This window comes from Mustela erminea, chromosome 16 (assembly GCF_009829155.1).
Source record: "Mustela erminea isolate mMusErm1 chromosome 16, mMusErm1.Pri, whole genome shotgun sequence".
Taxonomy (NCBI): Eukaryota; Metazoa; Chordata; class Mammalia; order Carnivora; family Mustelidae; genus Mustela; species Mustela erminea.
This window is the reverse complement of record NC_045629.1, coordinates 7,978,910-7,997,592: the sequence shown is the minus strand read 5'-3', so window position 1 is coordinate 7,997,592 and position 18,683 is coordinate 7,978,910. Positions and strand designations below refer to the sequence as shown.

Here is an 18,683-nt window from a genome sequence, read left to right as displayed (position 1 = left end):
TTAAGCCTCTGCCTTCAGCTCTGGTCATGATCCCAGAGTCCTGGGATCGAGCCCCACTTGGGGATCCCTGCTCCATGGGGGAGCCTGTTTCTCCCTCTCCCACTCCCTCTTGCTTGAGTCCCCTCTCTCACTGTGTCTCTCCCTGTCAAATAAATAAATAAAATATTTTTTAAAAAATAAAAATAGGGGCGCCTGGGTTAAAGCCTCTGCCTTCGGCTGGGGTCATGATCTCCAGGTCCTGGGATTGAGCCCCACATTGGGCTGCCTGCTCAGTGGGGAGCCTGCTTCCCCTGCCCTCTCTCTCTGCCTGCCTCTCTGCCTACTGGTGATCTCTGTCTGTCAAATAAATAAATAAAATCTTTTTAAAAATAAATAAATAAAAATAATGAACAGTCTCTAAGGCAGTATGGATAAGGGATCGGGGGTCTGCCTCATTTAAGAATTTGGTAGATGGGGCACCTGGGTGGCTCAGTGGGTTAAAGCCTCTGCCTTCGGCTCAGGTCATGATCTCAGGGTCCTGGGATCGAGCCCCGCATCAGGCTCTCTGCTTAGTGGGGAGCCTGCTTCCTCCTCTCTCTCTGCCTGCCTCTCTGCCTACTTGTGATCTGTCTGTCAAATAAATAAATAAAATCTTTTAAAAAAAAAAAGAATTTGGTAGAAATGTAGAATCATAATTTGTGTTTTAGCAAGATCCCCAGATGATTTGCATGCACATTCCAGTTGGAGAAATACAGTGCAAGGCCAGACTCTGATGTAAAAGTCCCTGAAATTCAGTATTTCTAACAATCTCTCAGGCAATGCAAATGCTGCAGGTCCAAGCAAATAACCCATATTTGAGATTTCCCTGAGTCAACCAAAAAAATCAGCAGTCACATCTGCAGCCTGCTGTATCTGGTTACCTGTTATTAATCCTTGTGTTTCAAATGAGAAGAAAACCAATTTCAAGTGGCTTATTATTCTTTTAAAGATTTTATTTATTTGACAGAGAGAGAGAGAAAAATCACAGGCAGGGGAAGTGCCAGGCAGAGGGAGAAGCAGAATCCCCATTGAGCAGAGATCCCAATGTGGGTCTTCATCCTAGGACCCTGGGACCATGATCTGAGCCAAAGGCAGACACTTAACCAACTGAGCCACCCAGGCACCCCTCCAAATGGTTTAAATAGTAAACACCTTGTATTTGTTCACAAAACTGAAGAATTCAGAAGTATGGCTCCCCCCTCACCGTGAATCACATGGGCTCAGTTACCATCACCTAAAATCTAGCTTCTCTCCTGTCCCTCTCTGCTCTGCCTCGCCCCACAGTGGCATCCTGCCCATCCTCCAGTCAGTGACCTCCAGGCTCTCCCCTCATGAGCACAATTTCTGAGGCTGAGAAGAACAGCAGCTAAGATCCCTCCCTACTTTCTTTTACCTTTCACACAAGAAGTATGGCAATCAACTTCATTCGATCAAGTCTGAAGTGCTGTGCTGAACTCCATTCTGTGGAGCCATTTATAGAAAAGCCTAGACTTCCTCTACCCCAATAGATGGGCTCCTCTCTGTGGCATTATCCACAGGCACCCTGTCCTCTAGTTTTGTGGTCAGCTTTCGCCAATGAGAGATACAATCAGAACTTCAGCAACAGGACAGGAACAGGATTTTTGTCCAGGGCCTATTTTCTGGTCACATTGACAGTGGCTTCATTCCTCTTCTCAAGGCCACAGCCATGACTGGCAGGACCCCTGAAGCTACCATTTTCCTGGGATCCAGTAACAGCCTCTCCCCATTCCCAGTCATGACTGGCCTATGCTCTGAACTAAGGCAAAATTTAGGATGCTTCCAGTCCCTCTGCAGATTCCCTTATACAGATCATCTGTTCCTTGATCTTTCTTCACCCATTTTAAGTATACCACCTGTTTCCTTGGGACCCTGACTGACATTAACACATCTTATTTAGTTTTGCAAAAGAAAATATCCAAATACACAAAATATGTTTAGAGCTTTATTTCCAAATTTACAATGCCAATAACCAAGAACCTTAGAAACAATGATCTGAAATGTAGAAGATACGCAGTACATGTTAATTACATGTTTAGAACTAAGGGAAAAAAAGTGCTTTCTACTACTGCTCATTTTTTTTTCCACTTTATAAAAAAAAAAAATTTAGGGGCACCTGAATGGCTCAGTTGTTAAGTGTTCCCCTTTCCGCTGGGGTCATGATTCCAGCGGCCTGGGATAGAGCCCTGTGTCAGGCCTTCTGCTCCATGGGGAGCCTGCTACCTAATCACTCTCTGCCTGCTTCTCTGCCTACTTGTGATCTCTGTCAAATAAGTAAATAAAATCTTTTTTAAAAAATATTACTTTATGAAATAGGGCGCCTGAGTGGCTCAGTCCTTAAGCGTCTGCCTTCTGCTCAGGTCATGATCCCAGGGTCCTGGGATCCAGGCCCACCCACATCAGCCACCCTGCTCCGCGGGGAGTGAGAGGGTGGGGGGTGCTGCTTCTCCCTCTCCTACTCCCCATACTTGTGCTCCCTCTCTCTCTGTGTCTGTCAAATAAATAAATAATCTTTTTTTTAAAAAAAACTATTATTTTAGGAAATAAAAACTTAATTGTAAAAAACTTTATTGTTTCTTTAAATCAAACGTTAATGTGAAAATAAATGCAATATATAGAAAATGGGAAAAGATGGATTTTATATATGTTTAAGCAGAGCACATTTTTGCATCTACTTTGAGATGTTAACAACGTTAATCAAACGTTGTTCTTACTAAAATGTTCATTCTGAGAAAGAAAAGTTTCATATTTTGTGACAGTTGCAGCAATACACCGTAAACTGACAACGGAACTCAGAGGACAGAGCCGGGGACTCCGGCCCGGGCCCGCACCCGAGCTGTCCGAGCTGGAGGAGACAGTGGCTCCGACCGGCAGGCGGGGGAGCACAGGTCGGAGGACCTGCTCGGGTCCCCGCGGTCGCGGGAGGGCAGAGCCTTGGGAGAAGACGTTGCTGGCGAGCGCATCACCCCGTAGTACACTTTCAGGGCACTGGGGGGCGCCGGGAGGCCCCCACATTGCCGGGCGGTGGGGTTGGGGCCCAAGCGGGGGTGCCTGTGGCCGGCGGGTGGCTCCGAGGGAGGGCCCCGCATAGTCGGAAGGGTGTAGGAGCCCACGGACACAGTCCCCCAGCAGCCGCACGGCAAAGAAGGCAGAATTCAGCTCCATGTGGTCCAGCAGGGACCTGTCCGGCGTGGGCAGCCGTCGGCTGGGGGCGTGCCCAGTCCCTGGCAGTCGCACTAGTGGCCTCAGCGGCGGACCCGCGGGGAAGCCCTGCTCCGGGAAGGACAAGCACATGGCCTTGTGGCCCCCTGGGTTTAGTAGTCGGGGGTTGGGGGTAGAACCAGTTCCGGTTACCCAGCGCAGCGCGCCCTCCTCCAGGAAGGCCGCTTCTCCGCCCTAGCCCGCCTTGACGAGGACAGAGTTGCTTCCCAACTCTAAGTGCGCACATCTCTCCAACCCGAGAGAAGCCGGAAAAGCGGCGCCTCACAGGCTTTTTTATCCAAACCACGAAAGTGTGACAGTGCAGGTTAATATTAACTATTATGCCAGAACAGGAACACCAGGAAGTCCGTCAATTAATGATTACTGGGGCAGATTTCACCACTTCGACCAAATCAGCGTGCTGGGACGCCATCTCAGTCTTGCGATATTAGGGTCCTGGAAGGACAAAGCTTCCTGGAAGGGCCAACACCTGCCCCAGTAGGGTAGGCAACTTAAGGAAAGTCTCCAGAAACAAGTACGGCCAGCGGAATGTATGGACCATTTGGATGAGATGGGACACGGAAAGAACGGGTCTTTTATGTAAAAGATGGCACCTGGGGCGTGCACTTTCTTCCCCTTTTCCTCTTGAGTGAAACATCCCCCCCCCCCAGAGTCCCCTATATTTGAAGTGCAAGTATTCTCACGTGCACACAGGTTTTGCAGGTGTGAGAGAGAGTCTTAAGACTCTTAACTGTTCATTGAAGGGATTAAGTCAAGATACAACCGTATATTGGACCTGAGCTAGGACAATGGGGCAGATCCCACTGAAGAATGGAGAGAACCACCCTCCAGGTAAATAGAAGTTCATCTATATACAGTTAACTGAAAAGGCAAGCTGCAGAATAGTAGGAAAAACGTAATCCCATTAGTTGGGGAAGGGGAAGGAGAAAATCCTACATGTCTTTAAGATTGTAGATGTGGAGAAAACGTTCCCAAGGGAAATCGGGATTTCTAAGCAGTCACTTGCTCTGAAGTTCGACTCGGACAGGAATAATAGTTTTCCCTTGGTTTGGTACTTAAATTTTTATTTTAAAAAAGGAAATTAAATTCTTTAATAAAGCTATTTATGCAGAAGACAATTATCCTACATTGGCAAGATGATACTAAAGTCTGGCCATTTTATTCCTTCTGTTTTAAAACAAAACAAAACAAAACTCTCCCTCCACATCAAAAGACTGAAAGCAGAATGAGCTGGAACTCTACAACTAAAGGTCACCGTGTCTGGCTTCTCTAACACAGATTTCAGCATTAAAAACAAAACAAAATAAAAACGCTCAAGATTGCAGCTTGTCTCGCTTGAAATTCTAAAGCTTTTCACATTTTTCTGAAAAGTACTGTTGAATGTGTTTCCAGCGCCAATTAATAATAAGCAGTTTTATTTGTATAAACCTCTCAGTTTCTTACCGGAGAAATGAAGAAAGAATCAGTTCTTTCATAAGAGCATTCGAGTTTTCTTTTTTAGGAAGCCATGCCTGATTAGATGATATATTTAGAACCTTTCCGCAAAGCGCAAAATTTCATGTTACCATTTAAACCCGAAGGTGGTAGAGAGATTTTTCTTGACCCTCTTTGTTTAATTTCGTCTCCCGCCCCCAAGATAACTTGCCGGCCAGTTGTTTCCCCAGAGGTGAAACTGCCTCCAGGAAGAAAGGTAAAGCCACCGACTAACGCACCGCGGATTTTCCCGGAGCCCCCCTGCAGACGCCCACTCGTCTCACGTGCTTCTCGGTTATCGGTGCCTGAGCCCGCGCTCTCTCTCTTCCCGGGCGTCCCGCGCAGCTCCGCGGCCTGCGGGGATCGGGTCTCAGAGCAAGCCAATGGCACTCAGGTTCGGCCACACCTTGAAGACGCCGGAAGCGAGACTGGCCCTAGGCTCGACCCGCCGCCCCCGCCCGCGCCCCGCTGCTCACTGCCGCCTTGCCCAACGCCTTACTATCCCCGAGGGGGCTGAGCGACTCCGCCCAGGGCGCAGATGCCCAACCTGGCCATCACCGAGGGCAGCGCGCTGCGGGTCTGGCTCTGGTCGCCACCGCTGTGCCACAACCCTCGGCCTGACAAGCCGCCTCCCTCGGGCAGGGGAAGGGGGTGGGAGTGAGGGTGGGAGAGGTCCCGTGGGCTGCTCGGGTCTTCGGGGCCCGCAGCCGCGGCAGGACCTGGACAGTCCCAACCCACCGCGCAGCCACCGTCCCTTGTTGGCCCAGTGACCGTGCGGGAGCCCGGGGAAGCAAGCCCTTTCTGCACTGATGTGACACATAGAGAACCGCCGCTCCAGCCGCCCAGGTCCACACGTGCGGCAGCGAACTCGGGAGCCGAGCATCGTTTTACCCAGCCACTTGCCGGGTAAAACGAAGCCTACGGATATTAGGTTTCATTTTCCGGTAGGCAGAAAATAGCATGCCGAGACCCAAATCCCCTTCTCTAGTCAGAGGATAGTCAGTCCCGGATGTCACGTCCAGATGACCTTCAGAAGTCTCCACGCGGCAGGCAAGCTCCCGAAGCAGTACAAAAGGGAAGCCCTTGTTCCAACCTTAGAATCGGATTCATTTTAGGCCGAGTATACCCGCGCTGGACGGGCACCAGGGCCATAAAGCTAAGGGCTCAAACGCCCCTAGGCAAGCGCACGACGTCGTATTCTGTTACCAGGGTGGCCTTGCTGGCGTGCTTTCCTTGAAACACACTCCCGGCTTCGCCTCCCCCCCCCCCGCCCCCCGCGAAACCTAAGATCCTAAGGTATTTTTCCGTCTAAGTTAAAGTCATGGCAGAGTCTTGTTAAAATGTTCCCCCTGAATTAAGGGCAGCCAGAGTGCCGATTCCCCGCGAGGGCAGCGCAGCGCTCTTGGCTTGCAGTGCCTCTTCTGCTCCCAGACACCCGCGCAGGAGGGGAGGGCCGCTGCCTCCCCCGCACTTAGGACGCGAGATGGAGGGGTGGAAGTGGAAACCGACCTCGTAGTTTACAGATGCCCCTCTACACGATTGTAGTTTGTCTTCGCGTAAAGCTTCGAGAATATTTCTTCTCTTTCTCGGTGGGTGTAAGAAGGGTGTGAATTTAAAATTACGACCAGGCTGGTAAGTAGTGCCTTTTATTTGGAATTCATTGAAATGCTAAAAATTGGATAGCTTTCCGTATAACAAGTGCATCCGTATTCTATTCCATCTCTCTTGCCACCAGAGAGGAAAGAAAAGAACAGAAAGGAAAAGAAAAGAAAAAGAAAAAAGAGAAGAGAAGAAAATTCGGAAAGGAAAGGAAAAGAAAAAGAAAAAAGAGTCTTTACCAATACACACTTTTGGGGTGCCTGGGTGGCTCGGGTCATGATCCCAGTGTCCTCGGATCCAGCCCCACATCAGTCTCCCTGCTCAACAGAGAGCCTGCTTCTTTCTCTCCCTCTGCCTACAGCTCTGCTTACTTGTGCTCTCTAACTCTCTGTCAAATAAATAAATAAAATCTTTAAAAAAAAAAAAAAAAAAGACCAATACTCACCTTTGCAGAAGAGAGGAGTATAGCTGGGAGGGAGCATCAATATCCTTACCGTTCACAGTGGGGAGTAGGACTTCCTGCCTTTGTGATGAGAATGGGTGTGTAATACTACTACTTTAAAAGGCAATGGCAATCAATAGAAGAAATGGGAATAATGGGTATCCACCTTCGTGGATAGAGCTACAAGAGTAGGAAGTCAGTGTCTCAAACTGATAAACACAGAATGAGCTGAGCGGGCATATTAATTAATTAAGGTCCAGAGGAGGAGTTATTAATGTCTGTAGATAACACTTAGTAGAACCTCCCTCCCCCAAAAGGATTGGTTGACCATGGAACTGGGGTTAGGGAAGGATGGAATCTTCCTACAACTCTGTTTATATTATTAGCCCATCTGTAATGTTGTTCTTTTGTGAGCGTGTGCATCATTAAAATTTTTAAATTATTTTTAAATGATTAAATAAAAACTACACTTTCTATACCCACACTCTCTTTACTGAAACTACAAACTTGTAATTCTTTTTTCTTATTCTCTTCTCTTTTCTCTCTCTCTCTCTCTCATATAAGGTCACCAAGCCCTTTTCAGTTTAATATGTTTGGTCTGTATGTGTGGCTGTAAGCCCTACCAATGTTTTCAAATGTCCAAACGGATTTATTAAAATAAACATAAGAACCCACTACCTAGGGAACAACTACAAAATTGTTCATTTCAAGGATATCAGAACTTTCTTCTCTTCATCCCCGCTACCATAGCCCTAAGGAAAGAACTAAGGACCGAGTGATTCACAAACCTGAGTATCAAGATTCACAAGCCTGAGTATCAAGTTTCAGTGTTACTTGGAACTGCTGGAAGTGAGAACTGATTTCTCAATTTGCTGTCCTTCCCCATACCAGTCTGCTTATTCATCCTCAAGAATTCCAACGCAGTTTGTCCTAAAAAAGAAAATGCTATGCAAATATGATTCAGGACTTGACAAACTGTGATTGGTGGGAAGAAGGCTGGCCTGAATGATGAATGTTAGCAGACTTGATATTGCTTTCTGTGTGTCCCAATTACCCGACCTTTGATAAAGACCTTGAGACTTTCATGTGAAATGGAAACATAGGAATCGAAGTGACAGCTGTTCCTATTCTCATCTAATAATCAGTCTGTGCAGTGCAAAGTTCATAGTGAAACATAGATGATCTGTGTATCCAGCTAATATGGACCATCTTAAAATTCTCAACCCACTAATCAAAGCACCAGGGGAGGCGAGTTCCCGTTGTCTTCTCTTTTCCAATCGAATAATGAAATTGAATCCTCCAACTCTGCTGGGATAGATAGAGATACACAAAAGCAAAAGGTAAATAAAGCAATCCTTTTAGAACAAACTCATTTGGTACTTACAATAATCCATGAGGAAAACAGGGCTTTTATCATTATGCCTATTGTCTTTTCAGATGAGCAGACTGGAGTGCAGAAAAAAAATTAGTGACTTCTCCAAACTCACAAAGCTAAGTTGTTGAACCAGATTAACTTCTGACTCAAAATGCAGAGCCTTCTTTTAGAACACTGCCCTTCTCTACTCTTTGCTCCAATATCTTATTCTCTTGTGTCCTTAAATTTAATGTTTGAACACACTTTTCAGGAAAGAGGAGTTATAGCATGACTATAGGAGAAAGGCAAAGCAGGAACTCCTGAATTCTTCATGAATCCCCAGTGGAAAACTAAAGTATTAACTAAGAAACATGTACTTGGGCAATTTTTGAGTACTCGTGAGGTTCCTGGTCAGGTGATACAAAGTGAAAATGGACAGTGTTTGCCCCAGGAGCTCTCCTGGTAGCCAGAAGAATGAGACAGACCAGAAAACTGCTGAGCTGACTGCAAGCCTGCCACAATTCTTCTTTCCCTTGCCTAACAAGAGATCAGGTATAAGGGAGGGCACTGATTCCCAACAAAGTGAGCTTTGACCGTGACCCTGGAAAAGGCTGGGTCCACATGTCTACTGTTACTTGTGCTCATCTGAATCACTACATAGAATAACTTCACAAATCAGCTTTTTTGAGCAACTTCAGTTTGGGGACTAATTATGAATTCAACTTCGGCAAAGTGTTTAAGACTTTGATTAAAGTGGAAAGACGGGGCCCCTGGATGGCTCTGTGGGTTAAGGTTAAGTGTCTGCCTTGGGCTCAGGTCATGATCCCAGGGTCCTGGGATGGAGTCCCTGTCAGGCTCCCTGCTCAGTGAGGAGCCTGCTTCTCTCTCTCTGCCTGTCGCTTCCCCTGCTTGTGTGCCCCCCAACCTACACTGGCAAATCAAATTAATATTTTTTAAAAAGGGGAAGAAAACAAGACCCTTCAAGTTAAAATGTCTTTAGCAAGAATTAAGATGTTTAAAAGTTTTTTGTTGTGTTTTGTTTTGTTTGGACCTGAGCTGCAGAGAAAGTTATATTAAAGCACATCATTGTTACCATAGCAACAACTTATTTAGCATTTGCTGTATACTGTATGCTGTATACTAAGAAATTTTATACTACACTAAGAAATACTATTAGACTATTTAGGGCGCCTGGGTGGCTCAGTGGGTTAAGCTGCTGCCTTCAGCTCAGGTCATGATCTCAGGAGTCCCGCGCAGCGGGCTCTCTGCTCAGCAGGGAGCCTGCTTCCTCCTCTCTCTCTGCCTGCCTCTCTGCCTACTTGTGTTCTCTGTCAAATAAATAAATAAAATCTTTAAAAAAAAAAAAAAAAGAAAAAAAGAAATACTATTAGACTATTTAAATACTGTTTTATACTGCATTAAGAATTTTTAATACCAAGAGTGCCTGGATGGCTCAGTTGGTTAACCGTCTGCCTTTGGCTCAGGTCACTGAACCTGGAGTCCTAGGATGGAGCCCCACATCTCATTGGCTCCCTACTCAGTGGGGGAGTCTGCTTCTCCCTCTCCCTCTGCCCCCTCTTGCTCACTCTGTCTCTCAAATGAATAAATAATATCTTTTTATAAAATAAGAATTTTTAATATCCAGAATCTTGAATAAAGCTAGTGGTGAAGTTTCCATGTTTGCGCAAGGGGGGCAGTGCAAATTGAACTGTTGATTCACATAAAGCTGCCTAATAATTTAGAAGCAAGCACACAACAATTTTCTCATTAAAAGAAAGGGATGTGTGGGTGTTATAGTGGAAAATTAAAGAGACACAGCTGGTTCCCAGGTCAGAGGCCCTGAAGAAATGCTTTGTCTGCCACTGGCTCATCATGTGGAGGAACAGGAATCAAACACCCCTCATGCTACTCCAGATGGGGCTGGGTAGGGACCTCAATACCTCTTTTCTTCAGATGGATATCCTGGACTCAGAAGGAAGCACCCTCTAAGCAGGAAGAAAAAATTTATGCTGAAGTAATGGGTATAAAATACCTCTCCCTGTCCAGTATTACCAAAACAAATCAAAGGGAATGGGGGCGGGGGGAATGTTGAACATCTATTATATGACAGACACAATTCTGAGTATTAAAAATGAAATGAGGGTGCCTGGGTGGCTCAGTGGGTTAAGCCGCTGCCTTCGGCTCAGGTCATGATCTCGGGGTCCTGGGATCGAGCCCCGCATCGGGCTCTCTGCTTGGCAGGGAGCCTGCTTCCTCCTCTCTCTCTCTGCCTGCCTCTCTGCCTACTTGTGATCTCTGTCTGTCAAATAAACAAATTAAAAAAAAAATAAAAAATAAAAATGAAATGAAATGGGACCTTTTAAATGTTATAGAGATGATATATTTTGGTTCAAAGCACCCCATTCCATTTGTTCTGTATTCCTTTTGCTTGGATGTGCTTTTCCTCATATCAGCCAGCTGGTAAAGAACAAGCCAATGTCTTTGCAATGTGATTCAAATGAAATGTGCAATAATCCTCTGAGATAAGAATAATAAGTAAAAGATACAGTTTCACTGTGATATCATCTATTAGCTGCTTATATAAGTAATAAGTTTATTTGTAATTTATTACACCCACCCTCGTAGCTTTAATAGAGATGTAGTCAGTGTCTGTGAGAAGGAAAATATCCTCTTACTTTTTATCTGGGTCTCTCAAAGGTGTGTAGGCTATGCTGGCATCAAGTCAGGCTATCCCAGTCTATTTCTACCTCCTGACAAACTTGTAAAGTACTCAGAAGCAAAGATGGGCCGGGGGATGGGGTGGGGGGGGTGAGTGTTGGAGGCAAGCAACACATCCTTTGTGTATTTGCTTCCAAAATTAAGTACTAAGAAACTGAGATGCATTTAATTTCTTTACAAACCAGTTACTAGCTGCCACTTCCGGTCACTTCAGAGTTGGCTGAAGAAAGAGGGCTGTGTGCATTTGGTGTTCGCCGAGTTTTACATTCTATCCCTCACTTTCTTACTTGTGGAGCATAAGAAATAACATAGAGGACGTTAGGAGAAGGAAAGGAAAAGTGAACTGGGGAAATCAGAGGAGGAGATGAAGTATGAGAGACTGTGGACTCTGAGAAACAAACTGAGGGGGGGCGGTGAGCGGATGTGTGAGCCTGGTGGTGGGTATTATGGAGGGCAACGTATTGTGTGGAGCACTGGGCGTGGTGCATAAATGACAACTATAGTGGTGGGTATCTGGGTGGCTCAGTTGGTTAAACAAATGTCTGACTTCCCCGTGGGTCCTGAGGGATGGAGCCCTTCCCTCCTTGTTGGGCTCCCTGCTCAGTGGGGAGTCTGCTTCTTCTGCTTCTCCCTCTGCCCCTTCCCTTGGCTCATTCTCTCTCTCTCCCTTAAGTAAGTAAGTAAATAAATAAATAAATAAAATCTTTAAAAAAAAAAAAAACTATATTGGTGTCTCTGACAGGTCCCAATGCTCTTTTCATAGCTTTTCCACCCGTGCCTACATCCCTATAGTTAAAAATAAGAAGGGGCGCCTGGGTGGCTCAGTGGCTTAAAGCCTCTGCCTTCGGCTCAGGTCATGGTCTCAGGGTCCAGGGATCGAGCCCCACATCGGGCTCTTTGCTCAGCAGGGAGCCTGCTTCCTCCTCTCTCTCTGCCTGCCTCTCTGCCTACTTGTGGTCTGTCTGTCAAATAAATAAAAATCTTTAATAAAAAAATAAATAAATAAGAAAGGGTTATTTAAGGTTAATACCTGTTTCAAAACCCATCGCTGCATAACAGAGCTCCCCCAAAACTCAGTAGCTCATAAATCATTTTTTAAAAATCTTAAAAAAATTAAAAATAAATAAACAAAAATTTTTTCCCCCATGCATTGCCCAAGCTCATCTGGGTATTTATTCTTCTGGCCTCTCTTGATTTACAAGCAGATGGAGTCAGCTGTCAGTAAGGCTGAGCTCTCTACCTTCACAGGGAGTCAAAGGGCTTCTCCTTTCCATATCGTCTCTCCAAAAATGGTCTCATTACCCTGGTAATTGCACTGGTTCCCAGTAGCTCAGAGCTCCCAGGAGTACAGGAGATAACCTGCTAGGCCATCTTAATGGTTTGTTCCCCAGCTGACACCGCCATCACTTTTCTTCCATTCTGTTGGATTAGAGTAGTAAGTCCAACCTAGATCACATGAGGAATTTATACAAGGATAGAAGTACCCAAGATATGGTTCATGGAGGCCAACCCTGAGGACTCACTACTGCCACCATAAAGGTGAAAATCTGTTCACCTTGGCAGGGCATCATGAGTTTCCTTTATACTTCGAGAAAGGGACATACCAGTCCCCGTGTTCCTTGATACACAGGTCTCAAGACGATACAGAAGAGACAACTCAGTAGAATGAGAGCAGTTTTGCTGTGTCCCTTTGTGTTTTCCAATATAGGGAAATTGCTGTTTTGCTTTATGCTGGGATGTCAAGCTTTCCAACAAGCTTCACCATCACAGTTTCTAAATCTGAGGGTTACAGGTTGCCACAGCCCTTGGATGGGTTGCCAGGAGTCATGAATTGCCTAAAATTATGTCTAAAATACTGTGTGTGTCTGTGTGTGTCGGCTCCTGGGGAGGGACTTCTGGCTTACCTCAGACCATGATCTAAGGTGAATTCAAATTGGCAAGCAAGACCGCTGAGAGTGCTTACAGCTTCAGGAGCAGTACAACCCTGCATTTTTTTGTCACTTTTTTTTTAATTTATTTTTTATTTTCAGCATAATAGTATTCATTATTTTTGCACCACACCCAGTGCTCCATGCAATCCGTGCCCTCTCCAATACCCACCACCTGGTTCCCCGACCTCCCACCCCCTACCCCTTCAGAACCCTCAGATTGTTTTTCAGAGTCCATAGTCTCTCATGACCACCCTGCATTTTTACCTCCTGCCTTACTTCTCCAATAGGGGGAAAGCAATGTGTCTTTTATGGATTTGTTTCCACAGTAATACAGAAAGCAGTCACTAGCTGCCACCTGAAATCATCTCATCAGAGTCTGCCAGAGGAAAGAGGTGGAATGAGCTGAATACCTATATGCCCAAGAATTATTGTGAGCACTAATTCTCGTTTGTTGGGGCTAAAGGCCCTGGAATTGCCGAAACTTTTTTAGCTTATTTTTTTTTCCCACCTGTACCTGGTGAATAGTTAAGAATGTAACTTAACAGGATTTTAATTCTCTGCCCCCAGCCCCACCCAGCCCTCTACTTTTCTCCTTTCCTCTTTTCCCTACTTATCTTTCTATTTTGTAAGACATAGCGGCCAAGGGTACAACTTAGTCTCCTTGCGCCAAGTATGTGCCAAAATGCCTAGTGTGATCTCAACCGGAGACATGGCCTTGAACCTGAGCAAGTGAGGCCCCTCTGCTCACTTTATCTGCTAGGAACTCGGGACATCCTGGGGAAGGAACTTACACTGGAAGCAGAACCTGTTTAGGGGCAAAGGAATAAAGAATGCGGAAAGGGTAAGACAAGAAAACTGGATTAGATGGTAGATCTAACCCAGGAGTGAGCTTCAGAATTTCAAATTTTTAAAAAAGATTTTATTTATTTATTTGACAGAGAGAGTGAGAGAGAGGGCAAGAGAGGGAACACAAGCAGGGTTAGTGTGAGAGGGAGAAGCATGACTCCTGCTGAGTAGGGAAACTGATATAGAGTGAGAGAGAGGACAAGCAGGGTTAGTGTGAGAGGGAGAAGCAGGACTCCTGCTGAATAGGGAACCTGATATAGGGCTCCATCCCAGGACCCCATGATCACGACCTGAGCTGAAGGCAGAAGCTTAATGACTGAGCCACCCATGCACCCCCAGAATTTCAAATTTTTAATGTGACCTCTACTATGCAACAAAATAGACTCAACTTTCCTTACTGGTCCTTTTGGTCCCAAACATTTTAGGGACACCCTCCGAAAAACATCCAGGGACACCCTCTGAAAAACACACCTTGCCATTTTTTCAAGAAAACACAGAGTCCTTTTTTTTTTTTTTTTCCCAGCCAATCATTTCAACTCAGATATTTCTCTCCAAGGTAAATTCTTTAAGCTATTCTCCTACCCCTCCCTTTTCTCTATAGTGTTTATCAGTATGAAGAATTATAGTTTCTCACCACCAGCATGCCAGTCCCCCGGTGCCCACACATATACCCTGGCATGAAGGAAAACAGTGATTGAGTGTGTTTTAAGAACTTGTTGGGGTGCATGACTGGCTCAGTCAGTAAAGCATGCAGCTCTTGATCTAGGGGTTGTGGGTTCAAGCCCCACTTTGGATATAGAGATTTCTTAAAAATAAAAAATTTTAAAGAAAGTGTTAAGAATTTTTAACACTAAGTTTTCACCACATATGTGGCAGGTGAGGGCTCCAGTGCCTCCTTTCCTCACTTGCAAAAGGGGGAAAGCAGCATCTCAGTTTACAGGCTTGATCAGGCTCCAACTTGGTACAGAAATGACCTTGACCGAAACACCTGGCACTGGAAAGTTTGTTAGAAGTCATCCATTATGTCTCAATCTGCAAAATCTGATGGATAGGGACACAGCAGTTACCACTGCAGCACACAGCAGGGACTAAACCCTCACTTTGTTTGACAGAGAGAGAGAGAGAGAGAGAGAGAGAGAGTTCCCAAGTAGGCAGGCAGAGAGGGGGAAGCAGGCTCCCTGCCAAGCAGGGACTCCCCCCCCCACCATGGGGCTCTATCCCAGGACCCTGAGATCATGACCTGAGCAGCAGGCAGAGGCTTAAGCCATCCAGGAGCCCCTAAACCCTCACTTTTACAACCTGTGATTTGGTTTCTTCCCTACAAGGGCAGAATAGTGATACCTGAGTGCTGCAGCTTTAGCTGCACTTGTAAAGCACACTAGCTACAAATCATCACCGGGACTCTCCAAGGCTTAAGAACTGCTCCTGTCAGGAAATGCAATGCACCAGGTACCCAGTTTATAGGAGAGCATCTTATTAAAATTTCAGAAGCAGAGTTTCCTTCAAAGTTAAGGTTACAATGCACATTTTCTTTTTATTAATTCCTGTGAATAATTCGTTCAGATTATTTTTAACCATGCAACACTACTTCCCAAGGTTTAGACATGTGAGGACTGGCAAACTCAGTGTTGAGAGGAAGTGTACAGATGACTCCTGGTGAAAGGCAGACAAAGAAAAAAACCAAACCTCTTTAGTTCAGTCTCAAGATTCAAACTAGAAAACTCAAATTCCTTAAATGTTCTCCTCTGGTGAAAAAAAATATAAGAAAATTGAAAATACTTAAGAGTGTTAAGATTAACCATTACTTTTTAGAAACTAGGATCACTGAAATGTGTAACATAGGTTCATTTCCCCGAGGTTTTTCTACCTTGCAAAAAACAAAACCTTAGATATCCAACATTCATTTTTAGGTTTTATCCTCGGATTATTTAGTTCTATGAATATAAGAGAACAAGAAATCTGCAGCAACTATATATTAAATATCATTAAAATGTTCCCAATGCTACCAATACTTAACCTTCATCTTAAAAATTGGCTTTGGTGACAGAGGCACTTGCAGAGCGAAAAAGTAGGATTCCAGATTTTATTTTTTTTAAAGATCGAGAAAACACACCCAGGACAAAATGTTTTTTTGATCAATAAATTCTCAGAAAATGGATCAAGTTATTCTGGGACACATTCAAAACTGGTGATCTTGAACTGGTAAACAGAGTTTTCACAACGCAACTGTGGGAAACAAGTATCTGAACAAATCTTAAAACACGACCTCACATTTTTCTCCCTCCAACTGTTCAAGTGGCAGACAAAATAAATTACCATAAATTATATGCCTAGGCAACTTAAAAACAAAACAAAACAACATGAGGCTGAGGATTTCCTTAGCCCCTCCAGGAAGTGTGTAACACTGTGCTTCTGGCCTGCAGGCTGGATCGGATCGGGGACCTGTCAAACGTCAGGGTAGTTGCAGTAATATACCGCAGAGCTGGCATCGGACACCACCGAGGAAATGGCCCCGTGGCTGTCAGGGAGATTCACACTAGAGTCATGTCCCTGGTAAGGGAGACCCATCTCGGGCTTGCACACGAAGTGTAGATACTGTTCAAATTCCGTGCGGTCCACCTCCCCGAGGAGCTCGGCGGGCTGATTGGGGTCCGCGCCGTCCCGGCAGGGCAGGGCCTCGGGAGGGGGCGACGGCTGCCCGGGGCCGGGTGGGTGCTGCTGCGGCTGCATGGGGAAGCCGCGCCCGCCGCCCGCCGCCGGCGAGCTAATCGCGTTGTAGTACAGCTGCAGGGCGCTGGAGGGCGCCACGTGGCCCGGCATTGCAGGGCCCGCCTGTTCCAGGCCTAGACGGGAGTGCATGGGGCCGACTGGCGGCTCCGGGGGCCCCGCGTAGTCCGAGGCCTGTGGGTAGCTGTAGGGGCCGGCCGCTTGGCAGTCCCCGGGCATCGGCGCGGCGAAGAAGGCGGGATCTGGCTCCACGCCGTCCAGCGGGGACGTGTCCGGCGTGGGCAGCGGGTAGCCGTCGAGCGGAGGCGCGCCCAGTCCCTGGCAGTCGCGGTAGTGGCCGCCCATGTGCGGGGGCAGCAACGGCGGGCCGGCCGGGAAGCCCTGCTCGGGGAAGGGCAGGCCCAGGCCATCCATGGCCACGCGGCCGCCCTCGGGGCCCAGCGTGGCGGCCTGTGGCTCGGCGAGGCCGTGCAAGAAGCCGCCCTCCACCCGCTTCAGTCGCTTCACCTGCTTGCGCCTCCGCGGCCGGTATTTGTAGTTGGGGTGGTCCTGCATGTGCTGCACGCGCAGCCGCTCGGCCTCCTCCACGAAGGGCCGCTTCTCTGCCAGAGTCAGCGCTTTCCACGACTTACCTGCATAGGCACAGGAAGGTGGAGGGGCGCCGGGATTACTGTCCGAGCTCCCACTCCCCACCAGGCCCTACCTCTCTCCTCCAACTTTTAATTGAGCAATTAGAGACGCGAAGAGGGCACGTTAAGGAGTGCAAGTCTCCAGAGACTGAGTGGAGTCCAAACACTTGCGGGAGACAGGACATCTTGGGTCCTCTAAGGGCAACCCTCCCTCTCTTTCAGCCTCTAAGAAGTGGCTTCCCAGGTCACCCATTCCCTGTCTTTCAAGGACTTGAAAACGTCCTCCACTCGGGGAGGAGTAATGAGGCAACGGGCAGGACCAAACCCGCTCTGTTCCCGAGATACTCGCGCGGTGGCCCAGACGCGCAGGGAAGCCGCCTCCCCGGAGCCGTTGTAACCGCGCCCCCGGTCACCCTGGTTACCCGGGCTCCGACTACGCAGACCGTTTGGAGAGTAGGGAGAGGGGATGCGGGAGGAGAACCGAGGGCCACAGGGAAGGGCCCTGAAGGCACCACATCAGTGGCCTCGAGGGCAAGGCAGCACCCCCTCCCAGGTTCAAGGAAGCGGCTTCGCGATCTCCACCGCCCTGGTCTTGAGCTCGGACTCACCCAGCATCTTGCTCAACTCCGCGTTGTGCAGGTCGGGGTTCTGCTGCGCCAGGCGCTTGCGCTCGTCCTTAGCCCACACCATGAAAGCGTTCATCGGCCGCCGGATGCGAGACTCGCCCTTGGCTCGGCCCGCCGGCCCAGCCGGCGCCCCGCTGTTCGCCACCGCCTCGCCCTTCACCTTCATGTCCCCAAGGGGGCTCAGCGACTCGGCCCAGGGGCAGGCGCCCAGCCCGGCCATCACCGCGGGCAGCGCGCTGCGGGTCTGGCTCTGGTCGTCACTGGCGTACCCCGCATCCGGGCTGCTCATGGCGCTCCAGCCCTGCCCCGCGCCTCACAACCCTCCGCCGGACACGCCGCCTCCCCCGACCCGGGGGAGGGGGTGGGAGCGAGGGACAAAGATGCCCCGTGGGCTACCCAAGTGTCCCGGGCTCTACACCGCTGCCGACGTTCCTGGCCAGTCCCAGCCGCAAACAGCGTCCCCGCCGGCCCAGTGACACTGCGGGCTCCCGGGTCCGCGGGCCCTTTTCTGCACTGATGTGGCCAATGGAGTGGCGGGGGCGGGACGGGCGAGAGTCCTTAGGCCCACGCCCAGCCAGCCGCCCGAGTCCCAAGTCTCAGCTCAACCCCACGCCCGCCCTTTCCCCTCCCCCCGGCTCCGCGCCCAAGGTTACACCTGCCCCCGGGAAAACTGGCTGAAGCCGGGCTCTGGCGCCACATTCCCTCCGACCCGGGAAAGGGGACTCCTGAAAAACCTTCTGGAATGTTGCCTGTACCTCCGGATAGAAGGACTTGGCCACGATAGTTCGGATGAACACACAGAGCATACACCTTTTCCCCCCTTAAATATGATATTTCTATAATTTGGGTACTATGCATCTATTTAAAAAGAATAAATCTATGTATGTATATACCATATTCAGAAAGATTTTTATATTAGGTGGGAAGAGTAAGGTAACATTTGAGCATACACTATTATGGGAGCTAAGGATTTCATTTCGAGGGGGGTGACTTAAGTACCTTCAGGGAACCCCACGGGTGACTTCTTCAAGTGTATTTTAGCGAACCCAGTAGATACTGTTGATAATAAATTTAAAATAC

At 47.8% G+C, this 18,683-nt stretch overlaps 1 protein-coding gene across 1 annotated transcript; it reads right to left on the bottom strand.

Annotated features, from left to right (window-relative positions):
• Positions 1-15,690: 15,690 nt before the first annotated feature.
• On the bottom strand, positions 15,691-18,089 carry SOX17 (SRY-box transcription factor 17). Its single transcript, XM_032316476.1, has 2 exons — positions 17,586-18,089; positions 15,691-16,980 (listed from the first exon to the last, which is right to left on the bottom strand). Exons 1-2 carry the CDS (start codon positions 17,890-17,892, stop codon positions 16,067-16,069), a joined length of 1,221 nt encoding a protein of 406 aa, XP_032172367.1. The 5' UTR covers positions 17,893-18,089; the 3' UTR covers positions 15,691-16,066.
• Between the last annotated feature and the right edge of the window lie 594 nt (positions 18,090-18,683).